The 23,016-nt window shown below is 45.7% G+C and overlaps 1 protein-coding gene across 2 annotated transcripts in view; it reads right to left on the bottom strand.

Annotated features, from left to right (window-relative positions):
• Positions 1-4,072: 4,072 nt before the first annotated feature.
• The window catches only part of KIF18A (kinesin family member 18A), a 375,729-nt gene continuing 356,785 nt past the window's right edge, over positions 4,073-23,016 (bottom strand). Inside the window, exon 18 of one of the 2 annotated variants that reach the window (XM_069623518.1) lies at positions 4,073-7,342. In XM_069623518.1, the coding sequence (XP_069479619.1) occupies positions 7,197-7,342 (146 nt within the window). In that variant the 3' untranslated portion in view covers positions 4,073-7,196. The remainder of the gene's footprint in view (positions 7,343-23,016) is intronic. The other variant, XM_069623519.1, reaches the window with a different exon arrangement.

Here is a 23,016-nt window from a genome sequence, read left to right on the forward strand (position 1 = left end):
CTCTTTGTGATTCTTGGGATTGTTTATAATTGGGGCGTGGTTTCTTCATGAAAAACGATGTGCTGTAAGAATATTTTTTTTTATTTCAGTGAGGTCTGTACAAATTACATTATTTGTTTATATTAAAAGATGCATTGTATACCATTAGAGATGTTATCACGCATTTCATATTTTCGGAAGTTCTCCTCTAACCACTGAAGTGTGTTTGCCATTTCTGTGAAAACAAATTGGTCTTTTTCCTAATAATACATGTTTATATAATGAATGCCAATAAAGAAATAAATACATGGAACTTACTATTTGGTGAGAGGTTGTTTTAGAATAAGTGCTTGTTGGAGGTCATTCTCTATGAGCAGTTGTATTAAAGTGATCGTGAGTTGTACAGTTATGGTTTAGGTTTGGTGCATTCCATTATATTGTGTGTTATAAATAAGAAATAATGTTTACATTTCCAAGTAAACATTTGTACAAAATGGGTGCAGTAAATATAAGTAATGTTGTTTTATGTATATGTGTTTGTTGGTTGATGGGTACACCATTTTCTGTTCTCCCCTGTGCTTCTGGTATTTGTGAATGCTACCTGATGTCTGCGGACAATCGCACTGTCCAAAAACTCTACAGGCGATACATTGGAGGTAAGTACAATATAAGGAACTTGTAGCAAATAAGGGTGCATGGGTAAAAACCTATGAAATTCACTGAAAAAACATTCAAGGGACGTCATGGTTACAAGTAAAACCGAAAAAACATTGAAATTTGCCAGTTATGGTAAGTTAAGCAACCATAACTCATGCCACTACCATGCACTGCTAACACCAACACCCAGGACATCAAAGATGACATGACAAATGTCATTGATGACATCACTGATAACATCACATATCAAATTAATTCTGATCAAAAGTAGGTAGAAGCGGTGGAGTGTAGAGTGTTGGTAGCAACCTACCACGGATGATCGGGGGACCTTTAAAGAACATGTTATATTAGAGTGTTCTTGTTGATAAAACAACCTAATAATGCATACACATCCATCCTTTTATACTACTCTGTAACACTAAGCTGAAAGTATTCCTGTATCTCCTGTGCCCTGATACCTTTGGGTCCAGCGCGCATTACAAATAATAAAAACAAACAAGCATAGAAAATGAATGCAGAATGCACCACCGAAATACAGTATTTTTAATCTGGTGATATCAGTCAGTAAAATAATGAATGCAAGGCTATCAGAAGTTTGGCTAATGTTAAACTTGAAATGAATATCTAACAATACAAGACTTACTACACACTTGTGTTAGTACAAAGAATACATATAAAGAGACACAATGCATTGGAATCTGAGGCACATACCGTGAAACTCCAGTAAGGAGGAGAGCAAGAGTATTACTAGAAAACAGGAATAAGATTAGTGTTTATTATCATGTATACAAATTAAGTGTGTGTTTAAGGCGTGCTTATTTCCCCGTGTATGTGCACCATGAGAAAAGTACCTCAACAACTCAGGACAAGGTTAACGTCTAGATGTAAAGCATATTTTCAATTTTAAAATTCTTACGGTCAGTAAAGAAAACCAACAGACCTAGATTTGTCAGTGAACAAAAACAAGCAGACTAGATATGTGATGTCACCAATTGCATTTGTCCTGTCATCTTCGATGTACTGGGTGATGTACTGGGTGTTAGTGTTAGCAGTGCACAGAGGTGGTTGGTAAGAAGGACACAAACTGATGAAATCATGAGACCTGTAAACAATTGTGGAACTTGAAACTAGGAGAGATTCCTAGAAATACTGGGAAACTGCATAATAAAGAAGATCAAGGGCAACCCATATTGCCAGCTTTCCCTTTGAAGTTGTTTTCTCTAGGTGGTAGGGCCAGTTGAGAAGTTAGGATTTTGAACTGAGGACAAGATGTATTATTTTTGATTAGTATGGACGAGCGCCCTTAGCATAGTTTTATTAGGTAGGCAACTTCCCTATAAGCAAACATGTTAGTCCTGCATATCAGTCAGGCGTTTTCGGAGTTAAATAAACTTCCTGTAGTAAAGTATGTCTTGTCGTCTGTGTCCTCCTTCTGCCATGTCACAGTAGGCAATCAAAGCAGATCTCCCTCAAATATAGGCATACACTTCTGTACTATACATTTGTACATCACTATTATTAAACACAAGAAAAGATACAGAAAGAAATCTCTCGCATAACCAGCGATCGCTGCCACCACTGGGATTCATACACGGAGTGTGTGCGTGCGCATAGCAACAGCTTCTGTTGTTCGATCAAGGAGACTATGTCCATGATGGTGGGCCACTCTAAACCAATTATTCCAGAAATGTGGCTTCTTGGCCCTTGTAGGCAAAAGAAGGGCACAGAAAGACAGTTTCTGGACTCCTTGTTGGCCAGATGGCAAAACATTATGGTCTCTATTGGCCAAATTAAAAATGTTTGGGTAGCTTTTAGGACATCCTTAGCAGACCAGACTGGCCTTCCAGGGAATGTAGTGGTGATAATATGATTATTTCTTCCTACAACATAATATTTGATGCAGCAGGATTTGCCACATTTAAGTCCTGCTGCAACATCTACAAGGCCTTTGGCCGCCAGTCCACAAACTACCTCGCCTAGAAGCTCAGCATCTCCGAAGGTCCATGCAGACTCTGCTGGTTCAGGAGTGACAGGACCAGAAGACAGGCCTTTTTGGTATATGTCCCCCAGACTCTGGAACCTCCTCCCAGTCAAAACCAGACTCTCCCCCTTGCTTCTAAATTTCAGGAAGGAGCTCAAGACCCTCCTTTTTGAAGAATGGGTCCTTCTTAAAAGCTAGGCCCCCACTCCCTCAACTCCCCACCTAACCAGAGACTAGGTGATCTGCTATAGCCAACTCCTCCACTGCTCGCCTGTGCATCCCTGGCAACTCCCCCGTTGGAGGATCATTCTACTGAAAATCATTTTCAGATTATACTGAAATACAGCAAAAATTGATAATCTTAAACTAATGGATAATGACAAGTGTTGGAAGCCAGGCAGAAAAACAGGAAACTCTAAACATGTTTTTTCATTATATGTAACAATGCCAGTGTCCTGGCAGGAAATAAAAAAATCAACATTATAAGACTACATTTAACCTGTTGACTCTTCTGTTCCTATAGGTCAATACAACCCATTCAAGCTACAACCTACCAAAATCTGTCAAACCACTGAAACCACCTGTAACACTTTAAAGACTTAGCAACAAATACTGGCAACACTCTGGCCAGTGGAATAAGGTCCATGTAGTTGGAGGTAGGTGAGCTGCATGACAACTGAAGATCAACTTGAAAGTTACAATTGCAAAAAGTAATTGACCAATCTAAGAAGTGTCAAAACTTGTGTGTGAGTGACCAGTGAAACCAGGGACATAAACTAAACCTCTGAAAAATTTGAAGAGGCTGCCTAGACATCCATGTATGACTAAGAGCTATTCAAGTACAGTACTGCACATTTTCCATTAGCACCTTTGGCTGGGGAGCCAGTCAATCTGGATGCTTGAAACACAGGCTTAATCTCCAGATGTTACCAGGCGTTCCAAGCCACTTGATGGCTGCCTCCCACGCCTACCATTTCTCACCCGGACCCCTTTTAAAATAATCCACCCTCACCACTTACCTTCTGGCAGCAACACTTGCAGCTGCCACTGCTTCCTTTTTCCTTTCTTCAAGCGTGAGGCCGCCATGGAAAGGGAAGAGGGGCTTTGTATGGAGCCTCGCCTTCTCTTTCCATGGCAGCCATCTGCAAACTGTCTTTTTGTACCGTGAACGGGACACCACGTCCCAGCCATGTGACAGGTGCTAATGGCGTTAAGCAAGAACCCGTTCAAAGGGCTGGAACAGATGGTAACAGCACGTGGCCTTGTTAAAAGCCCTCACTTTGCTCTGGCTTTTATCTTGGGCCGCTGGGCTATTACCACCCGTTCCAACTGTTGTTCTGATTGGCCGATTCCAAACAGAAGCCATGTAACAAGTCTTAGGTTTCTTCACCATTATTACAAATTTAAACGTACAGCTATAAAATCCAAAAGGACCTCTAACAAAAAGGGCAAAAACTAGGTAGGAACCATTTTATTAACTTGCAGAATATCCATGAACTGATTTTTCTTACATCAAGTTGCCTTTTTCAAGAAATAAATCTTTAAGTACTTTCATTATGTGATAAAAATACAGAGGGATGACTACATATTGACATGACTTTTGCAAAAGGATGAACAAGAGCACAGACTAAAGACATTGAAAACTGCATTTTCGACGTAGATTGAATTTATTCACAATTTTAAATAATATCAGCACTATTTACAATATCAAACAAATGTTTTCCAGACAACATGAAGACAAATTAAAAAAACGGGTGCAGACTCGCATTTCAAATATTTAACAAATACACATTGCACACAAAAGTGGCCATCTACACATCGAAGCATTCCGTGAATGCAGTTGGAAACTATTCACAATCAGTAAAGGAAATATTTAAAGCAAAATACATTTTTGTGCTTAAAACCAAGGTTCTTCAAGTTACTCAACCTTCCGACACTGATATTCATAGTCCTTTAACAACCCTATTTCTCCTTACCCTTCATGTGCATAGTACACTCTCGGGGCAAGTGGAAAGCACTGTAAACATACCCTTAGCAATCCAAACAGATGAAGCATGAGCATGCCAGCCACCCTACCCCATGGCATCGGCTTGGGACCACCTTCCTTTTCACAGAGTTCAAAATCAAAGATGTGTTTACTGATTTTACTGTGGCTCTTCACAAGTATTTTACTGGCACTTCCATTATCAGAATATCTTTAAACAAGCCAAACTGACCAACGTAAGCCTTTAGATACCGGGCTTCTCCTTCTGAGATAGGAGAACCACAAATAATTTCAGGACATCCAAGATACTGAAGCAAAATCTTTTTGGCCACATGGGGGATGAAATATCAGGGTCATTCTGGACTGGCACTTGTCGGACAACTTGGAAAGCATAGTGTTAGGGAAATGTAAAGGTGGCAAGATCTTTTTAACTAGGACCAATGGAAGGGCGACTGTGGGCCAAACATCTGAGCCCTTTTTGCATGGAAATGAGCGAGCCAACCAAGTATGACAACCTTAACACTCCATCCCTGAACCCAACCCTCTAAAGACTAATGACAGGAACAAAGCACTACAAAAACAAGACCACCACCTAATGGACATTACAGAGCAGTTCATATTAAACACTGACTTTTTATTATGTTTTTAACAATGGGCCAAACAATCTGAAACATGTGGGAGATGAACAAAGTCACCAAAACTCCTTCCTTGTGAGGGAATCACTGGCTGCAGAAATAAATGTGGTGGTGTGACACAAGGCACCCTGTAAAAATATGTTTTATATTGAGTACTATACTTGGGTTATGCGTGGCGGAGATCATGGGCAGGTGCGAACTAATACATTTAGTGGAACAAAAAGGATTAATGAAAGAAGAAAGCAGAGCTGAACGATAGTTTCTGGGCATAGTAACAAAAAAAGCAGAAAAACCTGCTTGATTATTTCCATTACTATGGGAAAACAAAGCATTTGGGATTGCAGGTCACAGAGAATAGAGATTATGTGATCTTCAAATATTTATTTCAATGAGAAAAGTGTCAATACATGGGTGGTATATATGGAAAGTGTGACAGAAAATGGTAGGTAGAATTGTTTTGATTGGATTTTAGATGTTAGTTATCCAGTACTATTTAAATGACAATCTAAAACTAATTGAAGACATAAAAAGTGCACAAAATAAATTGGAAAATCATGCATGGAGTGCTTTAAAACATTCATGTACTGAATTTTTTAAAAACACAAAATAAAGCACATTACATTTCAATTGTTCGACTCTATTTATCTTCTGTAAAAGAGGACACAGTTCATTCCTTATTTTAAACTTCATTCAACATACTTGCACATATATTTCACTTTTCTTTTTAAAAACAAAGGTCAGGATCAAAAATGTAAAGTAAAGCAATTGCTTGTTTCCCTTGCTGTTAAAATAAATAAATAGCTGTACTTAAATTGTCAGTTTAAAAGACAAACAATGCAGGGAATTTTGCTCAAGTCATACATCATAACCATGTATGTAAATAATGACTTATAATCTAACTAAAACAGCTAGCAGCTACATTGCAGGCATACAAATGGTACCAAACTACTTCAATACAATTGAGCTGTTCCATTTGTGTCAACAAATCACCATGCCAAATCAAAGCAGAATAACACAAAACTGTTTGTTAAAAGTTTGTATATTTGAGCATGCTCGACATTTAAATTCAGTTCCGATTACATGGTTGGATATACACAGCACCAGGTACTAATTGTATATTAAAATAACTAAACTAACATTTCGGACTGAAGCACCATGTCATGCGACAGAAGTAGAAATCCTTTCAAACATTATACACAGAGTTTGAATCCTATTGGAACCATCCAATGTTATTAGGTAATGACACATATTGTCTATTTGTGTGTACTATACTGGTAATACACACTGCATTGCATTTACTTGATGTGTAGATATATTAATATTTAACTGATGTCTCGTCTTGCATGGAGTAACCCTCAACGCTGGTGTTTTACTAGCAGCATCATAATGTTTTTTTTCTCACTAGCCATTGACTCCAGGATGAATACCAACTGTTTAACAGTGTAAAGAAAAGCAAGGAGGCTGCCAAGGATATCTGCACATGCAGGAATGCCACAGCAGAAAAATGTGCATTATACATGGCCTTTACATGATCACAATAATTCCTCATTTAAAAGATATGGAACAGGACTGAATTAGTTCAAACACTGCAAATTCCTGAAATTAACATTTTGCTTCTGTTGAATACAAATTGACAGGGATTAGGTGAATTAAAAATGTCAAGCAATGGCCATCACACTGATATTTTTCTTTTTCTTTCTTTTTATAAAGTACCACAATTGTAAACAAAGAATAGTGGCTTACATTTATATTAAATAATGGAGTATTCTTGTGCATTAAAATGTGTAATTGTGCTTATTTAAAGGCGGCAGAATGGAGCTGCGAGACTGCATCAAAACTTTGCACCACATTCATCAGTCGACGCCGAAAGAAATGTCCTTCAGGAAGTCAAGAATTCTTTATTAAATATGAATTACTTTTTTCCATACTTCCTCAAGAGGAGAGAGTAAAGGAGCTGTGTTCAATGTTTCTTTGCAACTCGCAAAAATGTCTGAGATGCTAAACCTGTGAAAGTTCTCTTTGTAGGGAGGATACGATTTCCTTCTGAAATGCTGGATAGGGCCTTCAGTGATCCGTGTTCTTCAATCTTGCGTCCAAAGGCTTCCCCTAGTGAAGAACCACATACAAAGCATTACCATCATAAGTCTAAAAAACAAAAGTGCCTACTTCAGGTGCACAGCCATAATCACTTGCGTGTTGCCGAAGCTGTAATAATTCACAAGGCATGAACAACTGGTGAAGCGCACACATGGTGCATCATGTGATTTGACCCCATTACTAAATACAAAGGCCTGGTCCTGGCAACACCCAGAGAGCTTGCGAGTGGAGAATAATACTTTAACAGCATCAGCTTCATTCACCACTATGCTATTAGATTCAACAATTGTGCTTGTCCTAAAACTGGCACCACATACTGTTCGTACAGACATGCACCATGCGCAGTTTGCGAGGTAACCCAAGCTCTCCGTTCTCCCATGGTGTAAATAGCACATCGACGGTGTGCACCACCTACTGGATAGCACAACATGTAGCGTTTTATAGAAACAATGGTATTGCTTTTTATAGATATCAGAATATAATAGATTTCACAAAATCTTGCGTTCATGTGAAATGTTGGACCTAAAAATGTAGGCTTCCCCAGTCACTGAGAAATACAATGCTAAAAAGCAAAATCTCATGCTGCAGACTTACAAATGGAATCATGCTCATGTGTTAAATCCACACACAAGACCACACAAAGCCCAAGAACTTTTATGCGATTATTATTGGCAACCATTTACGTAAGCATACTGGGCACACAAAGTTCTGATCTGACATTTCCCAACAGCAGCCCTGCAGGATGGGATAAAATGCTGAGTTGTGTTTCTCCCCTCAACTTGAAGAGAGGCCCAGAGTACATTATTTTCCAACGTAGTTGAAACAGTTATCTTATAATCGCCAACCAGATTTCCATCTTTTCTTAGGAAATACATTTTAAATTCCTGGACATACTGGAGTTCTGTGGGGTAGGGTAAAGAGAGCGATTGCCTTTTATCAGCCCAAGTTAATCATTACTTAAAGTGGAGAGGTTTACCACATCCAAAACTTGCAGTTTTGGATGTTGTAAACCCCAAAGCCCAAAGCCAAATGCAACTCCTGGTATGACTCGGATCTCGTCACCCTTAAACGCAAGTGCAGGGTGGCAGAGAGGAAATGGCGTGCTTCATGTTCATCCTCTGACAAACTGGCCTGTCGCCTGCTCCAAAGGCAATACCGGCTCTCCTTTCTCACCAAGAAGAGAGCCCTAATCCAAGACCGCATCACTGCGGCATCTAACAATTCGGCCGAACTCTTTAAAATCTGCAAGGAGCTGGCCAACCCTGCTGCAGTTTCTACCTCTCCTGTCCCCTCCAGACCCTCTGTACGCCACTGGCCTCCCGCTTCATTTCAGAAACTCAGGACATCCTGTCCTCACTCTCCTATCACTTCCCCCCCTCTATTCCCTGCCCGTCCTCTGGCCCTTCTGCAGCCACCACTCCTCTCCCCTTCTCTGCCTTTCCCCTTTTTTCTGCTGACGAGGTTTCGAGACAAGTCCGATCTATGAAAGTCTCATCAAAACAGGTCCACCCCTGTTCCTCCAAAACTATCAAGGACCACATCGACTCCTTGGCTCCAGCCTTTGCTGACTTCTGCAACCACTCCTTCACCTCTGGAGTCTTCCCATCCCCTCTCAAGCACTCCCTTGTGCACCCCCTTCTTAAGAAACCCTCTTCCGACCCTTCCTGCCCAGCTAACTATCGCCCAATCTCTATGCTCCCTTCCTGGGCAAGCTCCTGGAGAAACTGGCCATCTCCCAGCTTAATCTCCATGCTGAATCTGTTGGTAGCCTTCATGACCATCAGTCTGGCTTCAGAGCCGCCAGAAGCACGGAAACTGCTCTCCTGAACATCCGTGAGGATCTACTCTCGAACCTTGACTCTAACATCCCATGTGTTCTCATTTTGCTTGATCTTTCTTCTGCCTTTGATACTGTCAACCATACCACCCTGCTCAACCGTTTCCGTGATAACCTGGGTATCACTGGTCAGGCTCTGGCTTGGCTGACCTCTTTCCTCTCAAATTGACCCTCCCAGGTACAACTGGGGTCTTTCCTCTCTGACATCTTTTTCTCTACCTGTGGTGTCCCCTAGGGTTGTAACCTCTCTCCCTGGCTGTTCAACCAGTATCTGGCACTTCTTGCAATCCGCATCTCTGCTCTCTGCCCCAACTTTCAGTGCTATGCGGATGATATCCAGCTCATTTTCAGGCTACCCTCGGCCTCCTCATCTCTGACTGTCTTTCTGCTATCCAGGAATGGTGTGCCGCCAACGACCTCTGCCTTAATGCCAGTAAGACTGAGATTCTACTCATCGGCACACCCACTCCCTCCTTCCCTGCAGCTCTCTGGCCGGCCTCACTTGGCCCTCTTCCTGCTCCTACCTGAAAGGCAAAAAACCTCGGGGTCATCTTCGACTCCACACTCTCCTTCTCTCCTCATATTTCTGACGTTTCTAAGAAGTCACACTACCAGCTGCACCTCCTCAGAGGTATCCTTCCTTTCCTCTCCTTCCCCCAGAAGCTCACTGTCTCCAGAGCCCTGGTTCTCTCGAAGCTGGACTATTGTAACAGCCTCTATCTAAATCTGCCTGCCTCTACTCTCTGCCCGCTGCAACTCATCCAGAACAGGACTGCGAGACTTGTACATGGCCTCAAGCCCAGGGACCGTATCTCTCCAGGACTGAAATCACTACACTGGCTCCCTGTGGCTGCGAGGATTAAGTTCAAAACCCTCGGCATTGTCCACAAGGCCTTCTGGGGCCTTGGGCCAAAATACCTTCAACTCTCTCTTCCTAAATATCTTCCTTCTCGAGCTCTTCGCTCATCTGCCTCCAACTCCCTCAGGGTCAGCCGCTTCTCCAAGCAACGAGTTGGGGGGAGATCTCTCTCCGCAGCAGGGGCCTCCATCTGGAACAGCCTTCCTGCCACTTGAGGAGAACCCTCTCTGGTTCCGGAAGCACCTCAAAACCTTCCTCTTTGCTTCTGCTTTCTCTCCCCCTCTCCCTTGCTAAATCACTGAAACTGTACTGAATCAGCAACTGGGCCACTCACCAATCTCGGTCCTTGGCCCGCCACTCTCCCCTGCACTGCGGGACTGTCTCTGTATCCCTACAGACCCCCTTCCCAGCACTTGTCTGCACTTGCCACCAGCTGGCCCTTATTATTTATCTTGTATTTTACTAATCACTTTGTACTGCACTTTCCCCTCTCCCTTTCCCCCTTGCACTTTTCCCGGCCCCTCTACCCATGCACTTGCGCGATCTGAATGACACCTGGCCTAGTAGGATCGTTTGTCTGTCTCCCCTTGTTCCCTCCTCCCTGCCTCGTCGCGCCTTGAAACACTTGTGTATAGGCGCGTTACAAATGCCATATCATATCAGGCTAAGCGTATTTTTCCAAGCCTTATCAGGAAGAAATAGACAGCCCTGGGATGGTGTAAATTCATCGGTCAGTTGAGAGCTATCTAAACAAGCGCATGAATTTTCTGTGTCACCTGCTAAAAACGTATTCTTTATGAATTCCTCCAAACCAGCTTGTAGTGCAATCAGAGAAGAGCTACGTGCGCTGAGGCTCATTGCTTTTCAGAATAGGTACATTCTCTACCTAACATATCGAGGGGGAGTCTGCCAGAAAATCGGGAGCACAAGCTGTACATTTGTGCCTCTTAATGACTGGGAAAAAAGATCTCAAACACGAAAAATTGCCGCTTTGCACAAGCTGAGGGTGGTCATGGGGAATGAAGCAGGAATCACAAATGACCCTTGGTTGGACTATTTTCTTGGATACCGTCTTGGATGAGCGTAGCTGTCAAAATCTTTATGCCAATTTTTGTCTGTCTTCTTATCTTTTGTTCATGTCAAACGCTCTTACGATGCTGTTCTGCCCAGGTGCCTAAAGCAGCTGCCATGATGACTGTGACCCTGTCCAGAGGTAGAACCACTACCATTTCATATCACGTGGGCACTCGGACTGAAGTGGCTTTGTGTCCTCCACCAAATTGGGATTGCGGAAATGGGTGGGAGGCGGGGGGTTTGTGACTAGTTGTGTTTGTTCAGCGGAGGAGTATGCCCATATTGGGTCCGATGTGCAAAATAGGTTGTAGGGTTTTTCTCCCTGAGATGGTTTAAAAGAACAATAGATTGTTTTAATGTATTAACTAAAGGGGGAATGCTGGGGTGGTCAGTGAAGGTCCCAATGAGAAATAGGGGTTCAAGTTACGTATGTCAAATTAGTGACTTGGGGAATGGTGATGTTGATGCAATGTTGCAATTTAAAATGTATTTAGTGTAGTTAATGTTATCTTGCATTTAAGATTATACCTATTAGAACCGCACACGCGCAGCAAGATAAATGTCAAAACTGCTGATGCAAATAAAAACAAAAGAAGTATGGTTTGCCATGTAGCGCATACAAGTTTAGCAGCAGGGAGCTTCATGTGCGCATGAGAGAAAGGAGATTTGCAATGGGGAAATCGCTGTGAGAGGAAGCAGGAGTCTTGAACATGCATGCATTGGCATACATACACAGGGTCTTTAAGGGACACATGTTTGGGACAGTTGGGGTACATGGTGAATAAACAAATCTGTTGCCGCAAAGTGCTCTCATAGCCAGAAAGTATGCAGGGCCAGGAGCCTGGATTGGCAAGATGAACTCTGTTTTACTGGGAAAGCTAGTTTAGCAAGGATGAAGGATGAGGAAGGGAAGCGGGCAGCTGTAATAATATTAGACGGTCAGTTACAACAAGGCTCGCGTTTTTATGGCTTGGCACTATTGTGGGAAGGAAATGCAATCTTTTTAAGTACATTGGAGCCTGTTCTTCATTGTTCAGGGAAGTCTGGCCATCTGTTTGTGACAAAGTAATCAACTTGGTGCAAGGGTTCCTTAAGGGCAGAGTTGACAAATGCTTTTTCGGTTTCGATTAGTTTCTCAGGATGTACCCAGAGGCCATACGTGTTGAATTGGTGTTATGTGGTTTGGAGTGAAACAAGGACGCCAGCAAGTCTGGGCAGGTAAGATATTTATCTCCAGTTCAAAGGGAACATGTTATTTATACCCCTCACCCACCTCATAGCGTTAAAAGTATCCTTGAAAACCATGTGCATCACGTCTGGGATTACAGGTCCCAGGCCAGCTGAAACTGGTAATGAATTATGTTTGTGTGTGAATGTGTAACTAAGGGACAATGTCATGACCTAGAACAGAAGATCCCAAAAAGGGATGTGCTATGAATATGAGCCGATAGTGGTAGTTAAAGGAACATGTCCAATGAGAGCAGGAATTAAAGGAGATTGATTTCTTTTGTATAGGTTTGGCCAATCGTGTGGGGGGGTGATCTGTCATAAAATATGTGGGGGTGTTTGAACTGTTGCAAGATGTATAAAATGTGTAAACTTGTGTGGTTTGAGGAGACTCAAGTTAGTTTGACTCTACAGAGTCGTCTAGCTTTCTTCCGGCCGTTTGTACAATAAACTTGCTTTACGGACAAGCATACACTTGCTTCTTAAATGGTGGGCCTACTTAAGCTTAAGGTGATCAGAGGTCCATCCGCATAAGCACCCTGTGGCAGAGGTGCAACCACTTGCTCTTATGCTGGCAGTTCATGGAACCTCTGCATGCCAGGATATTCTCCAGGCAAGCCCGGAACATTCAGAAAACAGGAAGTCAAGCTCTGCAATTGAAGGACGGGATCAAGCACTCCACCCCCCAAAAAGGTCCCTCCTATTCATAAGTTGAATCAACCTTGCTCTGGCTTGGCTCCAACAGGTCGATGCACAAGAAGAGGTTGGGCCACAGGTGTGATTTGAATCAGAGCACATGGGATCCTTTGGAACTTGTGCATCAATTTTGCAATCTGGGAAAAGTGCAAGGCATAACAGGCTGCCCCTATCGAAGCAGAAAGGTTTTACGGAGTGATCTTTGTGAGGGCCTAATTCATGCTGCAGACATCTAGAGCTTTTAGTTGACTTCCAAGGCAAAGAAGTCTACCTCAGGGTGGCCTCACTCCTGAAAGAGGGAGATGTACCTGCTCATATAGGCACCACTCCTGTGACTCAACACAGCGAGTGGAGAACACCCGACTCCATGTTTGGCATCCTGATGTAAAGGATATTTTGACTTTATGCATTTTAATGGAACCCCCATATCTGTCATGGACATATCACTGCTGCATTTGTGGTGAGAGGTCTTTTTAGCCTCACTTGCATGATCAGCTCACACGTTTCAGGTGCACTGGTCACTCCCCCAGGCAACCAGTGCAAGGAGGACTTTTCTTCTATTAAGCTTTTCAAGTATTTGTACATTGCAACACAAGCCACTTTCAGTGGAGGATTACAGGGTCACGGTGTACCTTTTTCTTTACATCTAGCAACAGGTTTTGTACATTTAAGATTAACCCAAGACAGGTGTAGTAAGTGAGACATAGGAAGCGGACAAGAAGACATGTTTCAAGGATGTTTATTAAAGAAAAGAAAACTTGAACAAGCCCTATGTCTACAAAGAGGTTCCCGATCTTCTCTCCCCCAAAAAAAAGAAATCAAATAAGTGCTCGTCAGGATGTCTTAGATAAATGATGTCCTCTGTCCAAACCTATTCTATCCTAGGCTCTACCCTACCACTTATAACTAAACAATGTAATTAGCCTCAGTAAGGAACACGTTTACTTACCTGTAACTATTGTTCTCCAGCATAAGTATGGCATAGATTCACATGCTCATGAACATTCCCCATCAGGCTGGGAATCCTTGATAAAAGAAAAACAGTTTCACTTACACAACTGTATTTCTCCGTTAAACGAATCACTGTCCTCTGGGTCATACTGCACCCCAGCCAATGACAGTTCTCTCCCTAAGCCCCTTCCCTAGCAGCCTTCTTCAGTTTTAGTAATCACGAAATGTGGCAGTATGACCAAGAAGAGCCGCAGAGGGGAAGGAGGGAGGGTTCCCATGTGAATCCATGCCAGACCCATGCTGGAGAAGGGGAAAATTACATTACCGTAATGTTCTTTATATGCATTCTTCCCCCACAGATTCCTCATCATGATAGATGCTCATCTCCAGCTCTGCTGCTTCTGAAACATTTTGCAGGGGGTTTTGTTAGGGAGAATTCTCAAGAATGTGTAAATTTCCCTCAACTTTTGAGACCCCTAGCAACTTTGATGGATTTATAGGATTTACATTTTTACCTGGAAAGAGTGAGACTTTTTTCCCACTCTTTCATGCATTTTGATGTGCGTTTTACTTTTGTGTTCTTTGGATATGGAGTTTTAAACAACTCCATAGGCATCATCTATGTCTTGTGTGTCACACAGCACCTTCAGTGCAGTGGCACAGGGGTGCCTTTCAGACTCCCCCAGGTTTAAATACCTTCTCTGGGACTGACTACTGTCTCCCACAGCATGTACAGTTAAAGTGACTTTGCTAGTCTTTTTAAATTCATAGACCCAGCACACCATCTTCCTATAGAGTGCTGGAGGGATTGCCTAGCATCCCCTATGTCTAAACACTCATGTAACAGTCAAATGTTACACTTTCCTCTTAAAATGGCTGCTGTCAGTGGTTTTAGAACTAACTACCTTGATTTTTCCAGACCGCGAACACCGGTAGCTAAAAATCGGGTCAGCAATGTTTTCCAATATGACGCCCAAGACCTATCTGTAAAAACAGACTCTGGTTATCTTTTTTCACTGTTTCTATTAGGAAAGGTCTTTCTTGTGTTTGTCGCTGCGTGCCAAACCAGGTTTGGTCCCTTTGTTCGATGCCCTTTGACTGGGCTTCAGTGCTGAAGTCCTCCTCTGGCGTCTGAATGTCTGGGGTGGACAGGATGTGAGGGAGGTGCCCGAAACTCCCTGTGCTTAGTCTCCAAGACGACCTGAATTCACTCTGGCGTGATTGGCTGGCTGACTGGCAAGGACAGCCACCCTGCTGGATGCGTGATAGCTAGGCTGGAACGAATGGGAGAAAACCATTTAAGAGCAGGTCTCTGGGACTTGGAAAGCAGAGTCGACCACTGGAACGAAAGAACAGAAGACGAGCTGAAGGAAGATGACTGCTGCAACTCCTGGACCGTTGGTTTACCCAGTGAAGCCCAGCTGCAGGTCCAAATTGCCTGAAACTCCATCGACGGAGAAGCTCCTTCAACGATAACTTCTTCCCTTGAGCTGGTGAGAACAACCAACTCGTAAGCCACCTGGACACCGTCTCCATACTGGTCGAATTTTCATCAGAGTGCTGCTGAAAACCAGATCGCCAGTGAGAAGGATACCAGTTTGTGGACTTTAAGGCACTTGCACCTTAAGACCGATGCATAGCCAAGCTTGTGACCTCTTCCCTGGGGAGTGCAGGAACCTCCCAGACGTCATCCTTGTCCCCACGACTGAAGCTCAGGAACAGCGAGATCTGCACGAACTGCCAGGAACAACTGCCTGAGCTACAGCTTTTCTTCATACTTAAGGTACTGTGCAAAAGCGGTGCGGAAATCCTTTCTGTCGCAGTGAAAGTTTGTGAAACTTTCCCAACTTTGGAGTCGTGTTTGCTCCTAATCCGACATATAACTTTTTCTGGCAAACTACTTCTAAGTACATTGGCAAATACTTAACCGTTTACTTCCAGAACTGTGCTATCCTATCCAAGACTCTGAACAATTGACTTTTGCCCAGGCCTATTGAATTGAATTGCTGGTTGTAGTAAACTGAAACTATTATCCCTGCCTATGAAAGTAATTGTGCTTTAATTCTTCTTACCTTTGTCTTTCTACCCCAACTTTTGAAAGTTACTGAAGTGCCATTTTTCTCCCAGTTCAGGGGAGCCTCACTTATTCTGAAACGTATTGGTTGTGTACTGCAGTATATGAGATTGTGATGTAGAGCTGCTTCTTACTAGTGGAATGTTTTCCAACTGACTGTAAATAAATGTATATTCTTTTACCAAGAAACCTTGAATAGTGTTTGTTTGAACTAGCATGATTGCAAGTCCTTTGTGTAACATCTTGTACTGCTCACATCCCTCTTGAGATAAGTCTGGCTGCTCAGCCACTGCTACCACATAACCGTGTAGTACAGGCTTGTACCAAAGGTGATATTGTGCTTACACCTGTAGTCTTAATTGTGTCTAGTGTTCCTAAAGGGTACTACATGTAATTCTGCCTAACACGCGTAGTGGACCACGACTCTCAACGTCTACTCTCGGCCTGTACAGGCTCCTGATCGTCAGCTGGACTCACGTCAGTGGGGATGGTGGTGCTGCTTGTTCCGCAAGGAAGACGACAAAGAATGGCTCCTGGAACGGGACCGCTTCTTGGTATTCTTACGATGTCGGTCCTTCCCCCTTGCTAGGGTTGGGCAAAGTCTCGGCCTCTGAGGACCGGACGAACAACCACGCCAGAGACTTGGCGACAGTGCACCCAACGCCAGTTTTGCGGCTCTCTCGCGTCTGGACTTCGGTTGCATCATTGCATTGTGTCGTGACTAGCACACAGGCACTACAGACAGAAGTCATGGGGGTCATTCAAAGACATTTTGGCCTTGGAATCTCAGCATCGATAAAAGCCCCAAAACCCTGTGGGAGGACATTGCGTCGAGGTTTTGAAAAGAAAAAACATTACTATGTACAGCAAGAATGTTGAGAAAACTCGAGTTGTGTTCCCTAAGCTTTGTGAAAGTACTCAGAACATAGGAACTGATGTGGGGGGCGTAGTGATGTGCTACAAGTACAACGCTTGACGTCACATCCGGGACCGTCGATCGGGAGCCTGTCAAGACAGATAGACAATCGACGGCCGAGAGTCGAGATCCACTAAACCCCCTGGTGAAAAGTTTCCAAAGGAGCAGACCTAGAGATTAGCATCTGTCATGAGGAATCTGCTAGAGAATAGCAATCCATTGAACAATAGTTACACGTAAGTAACTTGTTCCTTCTTCAGCATGGGGTCTGGCATGGATTCACATGCTCATGATCAATGAATACACAGCAGTACAACATTACACAACCAAAGGAGATGGCAAGGCTCAACAGAAGAAATTCACTTTTACCTCTGGAACAGACTCACCTCAAGCGAACAGGTTGCGTAGCACTGCTTGGCATGCTCTGGACTCCTCCCTGGAATCCCTGTTGATGCAGTAGAACTTTGTGAAGGTTTGCGTGGACCTCCACAGAGCAGCCCTGCGATGTCCAGCAGGAGCACACCTGCCAGGAACGCCATCATCGCAGCGATCGCTTTGGTGGAATGGGCTCTCAGACAGTCAGGCAGTGGTCGGTTTGCCAACCGATGACAGTGCATAATGCAGCCAGAGAGCCACCTTAAGAAAGAAGCCTTGGACAAAGCCTTACCATGGTTCACAGGACCGAAGTTCACAAACAGCTGTGAAGACTTTCGAAAACTCTTTGTGCGTGCCACGTAGAACTTCAGGGCAGGAGCAACATTCCGCGAGTGCAAGGCTCTCTCAGCCGGAGACAAGGGTTTTGGAAAAAAATAGGTAACATCAAAGGCTTGTTGAGGTGTTATTCCGATGAAAGAAGGATGCGTCTGCAGCACCACCCTCGATTTGTGGAAAGTCAGGTATGGCTGTTTGCAGGACAGGGCCTGTATCTCACCCAGCCTCCAGGCAGAGGTGATGTCCAGAAGGAAAGCCGTTTTCCACGAGAGAAACTTGAAAGTAGCCTGATGCATAAGCTCGAAGGTGGCCCCCATGAGCCTCGTCAGAAATGTTGACTTCCCATGCCGGGGCAGGCGCCTTCACCATCGGGAAAGATCGAAAAATTCCTTTCAAGAACTCCTTGACGAACCAATGAGACCAAAGTGAGGACCTTCCTGGAGACCTGGTGTAGCGGGAGATAGCCGCCATATGTACTTTAATCGAGGCATGTGCCAGTCCAGCCTTGGCCATGGAAATCAAGTACGGAAGAATCTGCGGGGCCGTGATCCTCAGAGGGGTAATCTTCTGTGACCGGCACCACGTAGCAAAACGCTGCCACTTGTGCCCCTAGCACTTTTGAGCGGACGATGCCCTGGCCTTGGCGAGGACCTCCTTGCAGTCCGCCGGCAACTCATATCCTCCAAACTCTAGGGCTGCAGGAACTAAGCCCTCAGGTTCAGCGATCCTGGTTCCTGATGCAGGGTTGCGCCTCCTTCTCTGGTGAGAAGATCCGGGAAAACTGGTAGCTTGACCGGTGGCGACACAGACAGGCTGAGAAGGTCCGGGTACCAAATCTGCCTCAGCCACACCGGGGTGATGAGCATCATCCTGCACTGACACTGAGTCTGTTGATGACTCGTAGCAGGAGAGGCAACAGAGGAAACGCGTAGAGAAACACCCCTTCCCACGGGAAGGAGAGCGCGTGCCCCAGGCTCTTCATCTGATGGAATCTGCTGGCAAGCTTCTGGCATTTGGAGTTTGACAGCATCACAAACAGGTTGATCTGGGGCCTGCCCCACTTGGCGAAGATGTGTTCTACCTGATCCTGTCGAAGTTCTCACTTGTGGCAGGAGCGCAACTCCCTGCTGAGGGAGTCTGCAATGGTGTTCTTGATTCCTGCTAGGTGAACAGGGAAGAGGAACATTTCTTGTCTGATGGCCCAGCACCACATTTCCTTTGCTTCCTTGGAGAGGGCTGGGGAGCGAGTGCCCCTTGTTTCCTGATGTAGAACACTGTGGTGGTGTTGTCCGTGAAGATCCTCGCCATTTTGCCTTTCAGAGACGGAAGGAGCGACTTGAGGGCCCAGAACACTGCCCGTAGCTCCAAGATGTTGATTATGGAGATTCTTATCCTCCAGCAGCTACAGGCGTATGGCGTGAAGGCGTCTGGCGTGGACTCCCCAGCCTTCCCGGTAAGCGTCCGTCGTGACGGTCAACTGGGATGGAGGGTTCTGAAACCCTGTGCCACCGGCGATATTGGAGCGGTCGCCCTACCACCTTATCACCCGAAAGAACTCGTCACCCAGAGTGATCTTGTCCGCAATGTTTCCGGACAACTGCACCCAGTGAGCGTCCAGGAACTCCTGTAGAGGTTGCATCTGTAACCTGCGGAGTCGGATGAGGTAGATGCAGGACATGCCGAACAATGATTTGATGGTCTGCACCATGGCCGTGTTCATCGGCAACAGCCGCTGCACCTTCCCATGAAGGGCCGCTACCCTCTCCTCCGAAGGTGATGCTAAGCAGGACACTATTGAGCCTGGCCCCCAGAACAGTAAATTCATGTGATGGAATAAAGCCGGACTTTGGGCAATTGATGGAGAATTCCAGATCCGTCAGCAGCTTGACGGCTGCCTCTGTGTGTCCAACGACCAAATCCGGCGAGCAAGCCAGGATGAGCCAGTCATCGAGGTACGGGCATACGTGGATCCCCATTGGACGCAGATGGCCGGCCACCAGTCCCAGGCACTTTGTGAACACTCTGGGGGCAGATATTAAGCCGAAGGGCAGGGCCGTGTACTGGTAGTGCTGTCCCTGCACTACGAAGCGTACAAACCTGCAGCGTTTCCTGTGAATGGGGATGTGGAAGAAGGCGTCCTCCAGGTCTAGCTTTGTCAAGAAATCCCCTCTTCCCAGTTAGCCGAGCACATGCTGCAACATGACCATCCTGAATTTCTGAGACTTGAGGTACTGGTTTAGACGTTGCAGGTCCAGAATGAGCCTACAGCCCCCCCTGCCACCGTCTTTTTTCTTACCAAGAAGTATCTGGAGTAGACTCCGGAGCCACGGAGTGGCTTGGGAACCAACTCTATCGCCCTTTATTGCAGCACGGCCCGCACTTCCTCCAAGAGCGGAGGTTGACAGGCCACCAGCAGGATCCGCAGACATCTGTGCTGAAATTTCAGGTTATGTCCTTGGGCTAGAGCATCCAGCACCCATCTATCAGTGGTGATCTTTTCCCACTCGCTGATTAACCTCGCCAGCCGGCATCCCACTGTGGTGCACGGGTGGGGGCCTGACTCCTTGGCCAGTTCAGGCTTGTTTCGGCATCCTGCTTTGCTGGTTAAAACATTGAACTCCTCCTCCGTAGGATTGTAGATCTAAAGGCTGACGGTACAAGGAGGAGAACCCTTTTGACGATCTGCCCAACTTTCCTCTGGTAAAACAAAAGGAAGAGCAGTGCTGATGGATGGTGCCCAGGGCGCGGGCCATCTCCCCCTTGATGGCCTGCAGGGACTTGATGACAGCCTTCCCAAAAAGGTCCTCTCTGTCGAAACGCATGTCCAGCACCTTGGTTTGGACCTCCTGATAGAAATGTGTGGCCTTCATCCAACTTTGGCGACAAAGGCAGGCACCTTCCCCCATCTAGCAGAACCCAGTGTCAGCAGCATCCAGGGCCACTGTAATGGTATGAGCCGACGATATCTCCCCGTCCTGGAAAAGGGCGACCAATTCTATCCCCTTTTCGGCGAGGAACTCCAGGACAGGCCCCAGCTTGTACTACAGCTTCCTGTTGTATCTTTCTTGCTAGGATCGCCAGTGCGCTGGCTGCCTTGATGGTGGATGTAACAGTGTAGATTACCTTCCTCCCCAAGGCATCCAACTTCTTACCCTCACTGTGCGGAGGGACTGAAGACGACCGCTTACTTGCGTTCGCCAAAACCACCGAGCCTGGCGATGGTTGCTACCTCAGGCACTTGGGGCAGATTATGATACCCAGTACTTCTTCTCCAACCTATCTCGCTTGGCTGGAGCTGTGCAAGGGTTCTTCAAGAGGGGTAGGCCTTCCTCCCACATGTCGTCCAGGAGGGGTACCGCTGTGATTGTCTTCCCGCCTCTGGTCATGGAAACCCTCCTTCCTGGTCTCCTCAGGCACGAGCTAAACAGCTTGGAGGCTTAGGCGATCAAAGAATGGAACAATCCCACCTCGTCTAGTGGGGACGCCCTAGGCTGTGGTGACTCGCTGCCCACTCCGACAATATCATTGTCGTCGAGGCCGTATCCATCCCCGTGTCCGGGTATGCTGGGGGAGAAGGGACCCAACGCGGGTGTGGAGGCTGAAAAAGGGGGCGTCGGATGGTGCTTTCTTTTCTTCGTCTGCGGTTGATCAGGGGCCGTTGGAACAGGCCCTTGTGGTATTCTCTTCTGGATCTCCGAAACCAAGGTGTGGAGGGCTGGTAGGATGTCCAGAGAAACAACCCTCAGCGGAACTGGTGTGAACCTAACACTAGGCCCTACACCTTCCTCGTCGCCATTCCCGTCGTCTTCCTCTCCCACGTCCTTGTGGACCATGTGTAGTGGACGACATTTCCATGGCTTGGGCCACGGCATGGGACTGATCCGGGGCATCCTTTGCCCCCCCCCCTTCTACCCATAAGGGCTGCAACTGGGTTCTGAGGCCTTGTCCCCTTCTCCGGAATGCCTATGGACCTAAAATCACCACTGCCGCTTCTCGCCTAAGAGGGAGAGATACTTTTGGTACTGTGGGGGTCAGCCCCTTTAGCTTTTGACAGAGCAGCTGCCACCAGCTCTATCGTTCGACGTAGCCTTTTCCTGTGCCCCCTGGGCCTTCTTGGGAAGCTTGGCCTTCTCCTCTGCCCTTAGCTTCTCAGGCTTCTCCCGCAGCTTAGCCGATGTTCTCTTCGAGGAGGAGCTCAGTTGTCGGCTGGCAAAGGAGGCAGAGGGTGATGTCGATCGCGCCCTGTCTGCCATGGGACAGACTTCCGCGGCAACCCCGGTGGACCTGGACATGCGATGCTTGGTCTTATCTTGGGCCCCCATGGATGAGGCGCCCTCACAGAACTTAGAAGCCTGCTCCTCAGACCGACCGGCATTGGGTTCTCGGGGCAGAGGCCTTGTCATTCAGCCTCGCTGCCAGTCTACTTTGCCTGTCCTTTGTCGTCTTCTTGGAGAATCAGCGGCATATCTCGCAATCTCCTTCCTTGTGGTCTGGAGGCAGGTAGTGGAGGCATTGTAGGTGCTTGTCCTCCACAAACACATTTCGAAGTCCGCATTTGGTGCAGGGCTTGAAGAGGGATCTTCCTTCTTTCTTCTTCTCCATCATGGTCGGAGGGCGCGAAGAAGGCCCGATGGGTGCCTGGAAACATCAACGGTCTTCGCCCTCGAGAGCGCTGAACTTCAACGACAACAGATCCCTGCCATTTGCAGATGGAGAGAAGAGCACACAGGCTCTTTTGGAACATAAATGGAAACCTTTTCTGCAAAAAAAACCCCGAAAAACCTAGAAGTAGCTTGCAGAGCAAAACTCGAGAACTACCAACACTGAAACGTGCAGTAGAAATCTGAAGATGGCAGCCAGGGGAAGTTCTTACGGAGAGGACTGGCATTGGCTGGGCACAGTATGACCCAGAGGACAATGATTGGTTTATGAGAGAAATATAGTTGTGTAAGTCAAAGTAAAACTGTTTCTCTTTTACCGAGGATTCTCAGCCTGACAACAGAAAATATTCATGAGCATATGAATTTAAGCCAGACCCCATGCTGGAGAAGTTACAGCCACTATACTTATGACTCAGGGTGGCTGGTTTCTGGCCCCCTCCCAGTTCTGTCTTTGGTTCTCTTTTTTAACCCGGGCCCTGCCCTGGTAAAGATTTTTTTTCTCCCAAAGTTCAGTTCATGGACTGCTCTTGTCCTGAATAAGAGGTGGCTCGGGGGTCCCTAAGAAAATTGTCCCATTCATTTTCAAAACTCTTCTGATGTTAACAATGATAGGTATTCAGCATTTGTCTAAGCTTTTCCTCAAAGTAAGTTTCTAGTTCTAGTAAATACAATGCTTT

The sequence above is a fragment of the Ambystoma mexicanum genome, chromosome 11 (assembly GCF_040938575.1).
Source record: "Ambystoma mexicanum isolate Mex_15411 chromosome 11, UKY_AmexF1_1, whole genome shotgun sequence".
NCBI lineage: Eukaryota > Metazoa > Chordata > Amphibia > Caudata > Ambystomatidae > Ambystoma > Ambystoma mexicanum.